The sequence below is a fragment of the Pygoscelis adeliae genome, unplaced genomic scaffold (genome assembly GCF_000699105.1).
Source record: "Pygoscelis adeliae isolate BGI_AS28 unplaced genomic scaffold, ASM69910v1 Scaffold465, whole genome shotgun sequence".
Lineage (NCBI taxonomy): Eukaryota > Metazoa > Chordata > Aves > Sphenisciformes > Spheniscidae > Pygoscelis > Pygoscelis adeliae.
The window spans coordinates 861363-870531 of NW_008824812.1; the positions used below are offsets into that span (position 1 = coordinate 861363).

General features: G+C 41.9%; 1 protein-coding gene across 1 annotated transcript in view; it reads left to right on the forward strand.

Annotated features, from left to right (window-relative positions):
- The window catches only part of LOC103917158 (pre-mRNA 3'-end-processing factor FIP1-like), a 30116-nt gene that overhangs the window by 2192 nt on the left and 18755 nt on the right, over nt 1-9169 (forward strand). The window contains exons 3-7 of the mRNA XM_009324267.1: nt 627-666; nt 3672-3756; nt 5053-5159; nt 6225-6283; nt 7352-7462. Of these exons, the coding sequence (XP_009322542.1) occupies nt 627-666; nt 3672-3756; nt 5053-5159; nt 6225-6283; nt 7352-7462 (402 nt within the window). The remainder of the gene's footprint in view (nt 1-626; nt 667-3671; nt 3757-5052; nt 5160-6224; nt 6284-7351; nt 7463-9169) is intronic.

Consider the following 9169-nt stretch of genomic DNA (forward strand, 5'->3'; position numbering starts at 1 on the left):
GCCCTGTGGGGCGCGGGGGGGGGGTGGGTGCGTGTGTCTGTGTGTTATTGTCCGAACAGCAACACTGTGATGCGAAGAGGTTAGCGTGATGCTCTGTTACGGTTTAAGTTTCCTAATCGTCCAAGTCTTATTAACCCGAGTGATGCAGGCGAGCCCCTGGGCTGACGGGACTGGTGTGTGCGTGTCCGTCTAGGAAGAAGCGTAGGACTTTATTTAAACGTCTTTGTCCTCCCCGTAGACTTCCCAGCTGCATACTTCTATGTTTCTTCTTCCCTGGCCTGTTAAAAGTCTGTATCAAGACCTTCCCAGCCGGCCTCAGCCCTTTCCGAGACGGTTGCCTTCGCTCCTCCTGCTCTGAGGCTTTGGATACGTGTTTTGAATTTTGTTCTGTGTCAGTGGTGTGAGACCTCACTTCTGCACATAGGCTTCGTTGGTTGGTTGGGGTTGGGTTTTTTTTTCCCCCGTTGCTCCATTTCTAGTCGAACTTTGTTGGAAAGAGAACATTGGGGATATAGTGCCTTGGCACCACTAGGTATTTCTGTAGCTGTGACACCTTTTGTGCTTAAATTCAGCGTTTTTTCTTCCACTTGAATAATTTTCTTTTTTTATTATTACTGTTTTTGCAGATGACACTACTGGTAAGCAAGAAGATGGACCAATTTCTGGGTGAGTCCAGAGTTTCTAGCAATATATGCTGCAAAGAAGATCAAGCCATGTTAAGCATAGCTTCGTGAATACTTTAGACCAATGCTGTTGCCAGAAACAGCAGCCTATCCTTCTCCCACCCCGTGGGGTCATCCCCAGCCGCCGCGCTTGGGCTGGCACAGCATTTATGGATTTGGAAGATGAACTGGATCAGTCAACTGATTTGACTTAAAACTAACTTTCAACCCTTTTTTTTTTTTTTCCCTCCCCTCCCTGATTAGTTTTAAATGGGATCTGTTTTCCAATTTAATTCCCTGGGAAAAATGGTGCCTTCAGGATTGGCCTTTGTGCTGGCCTGGCATTGGTAAAACTGTGGCCTGTGTGTTAGCCTGCAGAGGATAAAAACCTTGAGCCTAGGTTAAAGCCTCGACACGATCACATCACCAAGTTATGTGATTTGGGTAAGACTTTCAGATAAAAGCGTTGGGGACAACTCAATGATCAGTTTTGCTTTCTGTGTATGGGAAGTATCGTCTGTCCTTGATCATAACTCCCCTGTATTTGCAGCAGTGTGTTTTGCACCAGCAGAGTTTTCTCTCAGCAGAAACATTATCTGTTTGCCATGTTTAAATGTAACGTGGTTTTCAGAAGACTTGATCTTCACTGGGCTTCTGTGTGCTCAGCACCTTGAAAAGTTCCGTTTAATATTTATTGTCCTTTAAGGTCATTATGAATTCAGTATCGGGAATTTCTGAGATTGTTACGGATACCGTCCTACTTCTGTAGTAAGTATCCCGTGCTTAGCGAATATGAAAACTTGTTCAAAAACAAGTTTCAGGCAGACTTGGTAAATTGTTGTCTAAAAACATCAAATGAGCTCTGTGAGGAGGAACAACTTTTAGTCTAGATAGAAATTTAGTGCTGACTTGCATAAATCTATTGTTCCTTGTCACCTTCATCTGAATGTAATTTTACTTTACAAGCAGGATTAAAAATCTGAGTTTCCAGCAACTGTCTCCAATAACTGCAAGATGCGTGAAGGAAGAGTATTAGTGGTCATGCTAGCTCTCCTTTTTTCCCCCCCCCCTTTTTTTTCTCCCTCTTTTTGTTTGTTTCCCTTTTCTTTGTTGCACAATGAGAATCTTCCTAAATGAAGAGCTGCGGGGTGTTTTAAGAAAAATGACTCTTTGTTTGCGATGTTGTCGACGGCTGCAGCTCCAGGGATGCGTTGCTGGCTTGTCTCTACCCATGAAGCAGAAATCAGTGTAGTGCGGGATGCAGTATCCATTAACATTCCTTAGCCTAAAGGATGCGTTAAATACTAGCAGTCTGTGCAGGATGCTGTTACGTCAGCAGTGCGCAGGGTTATGTTGGCATTCTGGAGAAATTAAATAGCTGCGACATTTTTTTGCATGCAGATGATGGCTGTGGACCTGTCAGATTGTTCGTTCCTGGGAAGCAAACAGGTTAGGGAACGACTGTTACTTAGCAAATGTTTATTTGAATTCTGATTCATAAATTTTAATGCACACCCACAGATACTTCATGTGACTTGAAGCTGAAGGTAATACTTGTCGCTCTTCCTTGATTTAGTCATCTTGGATTCTTAAGAAAATTCTGGGGTTGAGGTCGATGTTACGAGTTGCTTGGATTTGGCAAACAAAATGCAAAAGGTTTTGGAGCCGTCTGTGAGATTTTCTCCAGCGGTACATCTTTTGGTCCTTATGTAATGGCCTGTGTCTGCAACTTTGAAATACTTTTGGAGGCTGATTTTCCCTTAGACATCTTGGCTACTTTTTAAAACTCGAAGTGTCTTCAGCTGTCACCTCAGGAACTTGGCGAAAATGGGGCTTATGCTTCCTTGGTTCCTTGGTTCGGTGCTGAACCTTCATCCCTTCTTTTTGATCTGGGCTCGATTGTTGAATTTCTTTCTGTATGGGGCTTTTCTAATGGGAGCTTCAGTAACTGCTCAAATTGTTCTTGTCCGTTTGTTCTTTTTTATGCTCAGTAACTGCTTTCTGAGTTGCGTTAGTGTGATCTTTTGGCTTACTTGTTTGGTGTCTCCTTTCCGGCCACCTCTGAAATGGCTTTAATCTGACCAGCGTTTGGATTCTGTTAGGTGTTACGTATGTTTTTTTTCGAAGATAATCTTGTGTGTGGTTATTATCTGACATGGGGGTTTAAACTAATAGCAATGTCTCCACAAAGTACTGGTGGAGAATTGGGTTTCCTGGGCCTGGGCTATTCTAATTGTCTCTTTTGAAAAGCCAGAATTATTTTGAAGTTCTACTAGGTTTTGCCTATGACATTAGAGAAAAATGCTCTCTCTTTGTACTTTAGTTTTGTAACGCTTAGCATACTCTTTTCTAGCATGTGTATACCAATTTGACTTTCTTGCTTGGCTAATGCAATAAACAATGTTAACGTTTGTACGAACTCTTTAATTGGAGTTAAATCTGAACCTGACCATTGTTGCGTTAGGACTGATTTGTAATGAGTGAGAAGATTGGGTAGATCATTATCTGTCTTTTCTTCTTTGAATTTTAACTACTCGTTAACGTAAGCTATTTGTAGAAACACTAAAATCACTTTTTCCTTAACCTCTATGGGACAGATGCCCTTGCTGCTTACTAAATATATGTATAATTATTAGCATCCTTAAGGACAAGGTGAAGTTTTGCTTATTATGGTCTTACTCCTATCAGTTGTGATTGTGCTGAACCAAAGCTGAAAGCTATTATAGCTGCCACTTACATATTAGCTGTTGAGTGGTGTTCGGCTAGGCAGCCATGCTGTCCGTCAGGCGCTCTTCGGAAGCGCTAAACCGATTCTTTCCAACAAAAGCAAAGCCAAGCAAGGATGATTAATTTTTTGCCGTACAGTTGAGCTAACTGCCAGCAGAATAAACACGCCACATGAATAAAGCCATTATATGAAAGTCGCCTGGACGAGTGCTTTAGAACTGTTTATAGGTGAACCTCTAGATTGGGCTTTGTCCACTTTCTTTTATCTGTCACATTTATTAGACATGCAGAATCTTCTCATCCTTTGCAAGATGCTCCTCAGGAGAACCGGCCTGTCAGCAGTGAAGACCGAGAGATGTCGCAACATGTACGTGTTCCACTGCAAATGGTAGACGTAGTTATTTTTGTGCTTCTCAATACTCATGGATAAAAAGATGTGAGTGTAAAGATGCTGGTACTGCCCAATACGTTACGTTTGTACTGTAGGAGTGTACCGATAGTCAATTCCCAGTGCTAACTACGGCAACAGGCTTCTCTTCTCAGCCTGCCTTGTGTAGTGGGTAGTGAACTAATCTAAGTATTGCTTACGCCCACTGAAGAGGCAGATGAGGGCCTCTGATGCTGCAGTCTGTCAGGAAAAGCAGAACGTGATGTTACCTCCAGCTCAATACTTAGTATGGCTTCTCGAGGGTCAGTGAAATGTGGGAAACGCTGGGATAGAAAGCCCAAAGTGCTGGAATCAGTTTTGATTCAGGCTCAGACCACTTCGAATGCAATCTAGTGGCTGGTTGCTGAAAAAGGAGGAGGAGGCTTGCTTCTCCACCCCCCTCTTCCTCTAGTCTTTTTGATGGGTTTATTTTCTGCCACTGGGGTATGTCAAGAGGGCTCACGCAGAGTTCTGACAAACCTGTGTGCCATGGAAAAGTAGGGAGGGTTAGGAACGCCTTCCCCATACCCTTTTGTAGTGGTGAGGTGTTAATTCAGCTCAGGCATCTTGCGAAACTGCACTGCTGGGTATCTGGAAGACTTCCTTTGCTTTTGTGCCCCAGCAGTGGTGCTGCACTGGAGTCGAATCGGCAGCTGTAAAGTTCTTGTGTAAAGTTAAGTGGCTCGGGGACTGGTTGTGCTAAATAAGCCAAGCCGAGCTCCTCAGCAGCTTCCTACCACAAAAGTTGTGGCGAGAGAATATTTGCCCCAAGGTTCTTAGGTGAAGCCTGGTGAATGTATTTTGGTGATTTTTATTTGTGATTGTATACTTTCACCATCGTCCTGTGAAGGAGATGTGTCAGGAAAGCCCTAGCTCTTTCAAAAAGAGTAGGGGGGAGGAACTGTGGGACATGATGAAATTCTCAGAACCGAGCTAAACCTTCCCCACCTTCAGAAATCTTACCCCGATTCCCATGTAGGGCCACTTCTTCAAAGGACGTAGCGGTTTCTTTGTGGGCGCCTGTCCGTTTCTGTTGAAGGCTGGTTACTTCCATGGTTTTTGCCTCCAGAGACAACTTTGTATAGAAAAAGAAAGTAGAAAGTTATGTCTTTGTATCAGAATCATTCTTTCTAATAGTCCTTCATCATACAAGCTTTGTAAGATTTGGCTTACTGTCCCAGGGAATTTATCAGGTTTATGTGTTAATGAGCTCCTGTGTGCTTTTATTGTTGCTAGGCCCTTCCAAGTGGTGAAGATGACGAAGATGACAGCGATAGCGACAGTGATGATGATGACGTGAAAGTTACTATTGGCAACATTAAAACGGGAGCACCGTCGTACATGTATGTATTGCTGATCATGGTGTCGATTTTTGATCCGAGGTAGCTCTAGCGCGTTGATCGGGATTGAAAGTGGGGATGAGAGCTGATCTGCCTTCTGGGAGACATGGGAGTAATGGTTAGAACACCAGAACGGGATTAGAAGCTGATGGGCAGCTCTGCCCTGCAATTGCTTGTTGGAGAATCCATCTATAAAACAGGAATGATAATTCAGGGGTCTGCTGTTGGAAAATTAACCAAATAATTACTATGCTTCGTTGCGCAAAATCAAAGGTGGGAAGTTACATTTAACTTCATCATCTGTGAAATGTTCAAGAGCCAAAATCTGTATTGGTAAGAATTTGCATAAGCTCATTTTCAGCTGTCTGATTTTCGTGATTCAGAAATGGTGAGGCTGGATTTGCGAACCAGGAAATTATGTCACTGACTTAAAATTCTACTTCATTTGCATAGAATAAAAATAATAAGACAGCATTTTTGCTTGCTGCTAGCAGCCTTCCTCTTCAGGAAATGACTTACAGGTGCTTTGCGGCATATTCTAATTTTTCCACTTTATGGATAATTTCCTTCTCTTGTAGAGGTGGTTTCAGTCTGATGGATTACTCTGAATAGCAATGCTCCACCCGTTAGACGCTCACAAGAGTTTGCAGACATCCTTTTTGAAATCTGCTTCTTCTACCTTTCTCTCCTCCTTCTGTGATCTGTGTGCAGCTACGATTTCCGTGTTGTTCAGTTCCATTTAAATACTAAGTACGTTCCTGGGCAGAACGGTGACTACCACTCTTTGAAATAACCTTGCCCTTCATGTTCAAGACAATCCTCTTGTGTTCTGTTGTTGGTCAGTAAGTACGTTTGCTGCGTTTCTGGAGGGTTAGAGAAACTTGCGTGGTAAATGAATCTCACTTTTAAGGTGTTGAGACTTAGTACTAAAAATCGTAGAGAGGCACGAATAAACCCAAGTGAACTAAGCATCTTCTGAAGGATGTCAGGGCTTGAATATATTTTGCATGAAAATCTTCAACCAAGTAATTTGTTCAAATACCAATGTAGTGATTCTTTTCCATATAGGGGAACTCCTATGAATCTAAACTTAAAAACGGGTAGAGGCTATGGAGCATCTGCTTCAGGTATTGCTGTTATTTTTATCCTTCACCTTTTGCAGTATTTCCTTTACCTGGCGCTGACAGCTGGAGCAGCTGCAAATCGTGGTCTCTGTTTGGAAGGATATAAAATTGGTGCATCTTATTTAAAGTAGGAGTAGTAAGTGCGTTTCCTAAAGATAAGTGCTCCTAGGACAGTCTGAAGGTCCAGGGTGCAATGGAATGATTTAATTACCCATCACTGAACAAGCTGATTGTAATTCTATTTGAACTAGGAAAAAAAAATACATTGATTACTACTTTTATAGTAAAAAACCAGAATATTTCTAAACTCTGTGGTTGCACTGGGGCCAAACGTTCTAAATTGCCTGGAGAAGAAGTTTAACTCCGTGGTCAGTATACTGAGCTACTTGCACTGTGAGATACTAAAAGAAACAAACTCTGGCCTTGAGTATCAGCTATGCATATTTCTGCAGATGAAATTTTCCCCACCGTTCGGTTTAGTTTATACTGTATGTTGAGACTTGGATTCTGTCCTTCCTCATATGTGAGGCTGTCCGTTCATGGGCTTCATATACTTCGTTCCATTAATGTCGTTACGCAAATGACTGACCTTCTGATTGAGAAAATAAGAACAAATTCCCCTTGAAGAATCTGTACTCAATAGATTTTTGCTGACTCCACTTAGTACACGGTCCACTTAAGACTGATCCTGAAAAAGTCTCTTGTTATGAGAAAATGTGTGTATCTTGGGAGGGTAAAATATTTATTTTGCCTGGGGAGAAAAATGCATTTTTTTCAGTTGGGGTAAATTTCATGCATGCTCTTAATGATTTACTCCGTTTGTCTGTAGTACCAATCTGGGCTGAATTTGCTTCTCTGCTGTTCCACTGCAAGTGCTGTGTACCCTGGCTATTTATTTGTAGAGTGACTGAAGAAATTTTTATTAAAAAGTTGATTGTGGTTACCTACGTGCTGTAAAGCCAGCAGTGAATTCACAGGAGCGCTTTATTTTTGAGGGGAGTAATTTGCTCAGCAAATTAGTGGATTAAAGGCATTGCATTAAAAGTAGTAACGGTTTCTCTCTCTCTAAAGCCAAGTTGCAGCCCAAAGGTATTGACTTAGATGCCGCAGGGAATATAAATGGATTGCCTGTTATAGAAGTGGATTTAGATTCATTTGAAGACAAACCATGGAGGAAACCAGGTGGGGCCTCACAGTTTCTTGTGGTAAATATGTTCTACGGTTTTAGTTGTCTGTCTTTAATTTCACGTGTAATTTCTGTCTGTTTATTGCTGCCAGGGAACAGGGAAGTCAGAACAACGCGTATTACTCAGCCTCTGATGCCTGTCTAGACAATCAGTGACATTTACTGATTAATCAAGCCATGCTTCTACCTAAAATTGGGTTACATTTACTCTATTAATTTATCTTCCCTAAAGGGAACAACTATTTTTTTTTAATGTTCTATTTTATTAATTCCCTAGTTCCAGAAAATATTGCACGGATATCAATACGATAACGTTTGTTGGCCTTAAAGTCAATTGAGTAGGATCAAGATTTGGCTGTGGATAATGGGTGCAGCAGCTTGCTTATTCTGTCTCACCACGGCCAGGCTCAGAGTCATCCCCGTGCACCCTTTTCATTTGGGTCCTGGGGATGTCCACACTTCTGCAGGAAAGTACCCCTTGCAGAGGGCAGCGATGGTGGGAATTGCCACGTGAGCACGTCGTGATAGGAAAGCTGTCTTTTGGTGTTGAGTTCTGCTGCAAACAGTTGAATAAAAGGAAGGAAAACACTATCTACTCTGACAAGAAAGGCTAGGATTTTTCTTTGAAAAAAGCCGCATTGCCTAATTCTTTGCTAGATTCTGCCCCTAGGTGCATAACTGTGAGTGAGCAGTCCTCACTCATTTCTTCTGGACGGTGTTATCTAGACAAATTTGTCCAGACAAATAGTACTTTGCACAGCAGGTTTTAATAGGTACATGGTCTCTTTTGTCTTCCTGATTAGTATTATGAGATTTCTGCTCGGAAGCGACTCTTGCATGACAGCTGTAGGATGCTGCAAATAAACTTCTGTTTTTCATCTGAATTTGATACAAAAGTAAATGAAGGAACCAGAGAGATCCAAATTTTTGCTGTGCTACTCTCATAAAACATGCTATGATGAAATGCTAACTGAAGCAAAAAATCCACTTGCCTCGACTCAGAAATAATTCTTCTCCCCGCCAGCCCCTGTACTTTATTTATCTTTCAGAAATAATTGCTATGCTAAGTAAGCTTACTAAGTAAGTAGTGCTTTTATAAGGTTGTCTGTGGTGTGCTTTTGGTATCTCTTGCCCACCTGAAATGAAGGGCATCAGAGTACCCGACAGCGCTAGTAACTACATCGACATGTCATGGTATTAAACCAGCACTAAAGCACTCTGTGATGAATAGTAGCTGGTACAGACGTAATAGAAAACATAGCCTTTCTTCTGCAGGGGATTTCCCAGCGATTGTGAAGTGAGAAAGAGGGGGCTAGGAAGAAAATCAGTTAGAAGGAAAACAATGAAGTGAAGTTCAGAGCTAAAGCATGGAAATCATTGTGGTCATGCTGACATCCCTGGACCAAAATGAAGCCAGCTAGCCTTAAAACAGTGTTGAAGTACGAATAGAGGGAAGATGTCTGCAGAGGTGTGGCCTGTAAGTTTATTTTAGATGGCAAGTAGCTTGTTACTCAACAGCCTTTCAGGTTTATATCCTTTTTATATCCTTTTAGACACCTAAAGTTGGTGTCTCTTTAAGTGAGGGAGAGGAAGAAGAAATACGGTGTGGAAGAACTGATGAAGGGCTGAAATACAGGCTGATAAAATAGATATGTAAATGTCACGTTGCTGAGTCTGTGTTGGTGAAATTTGCATATTTGGGT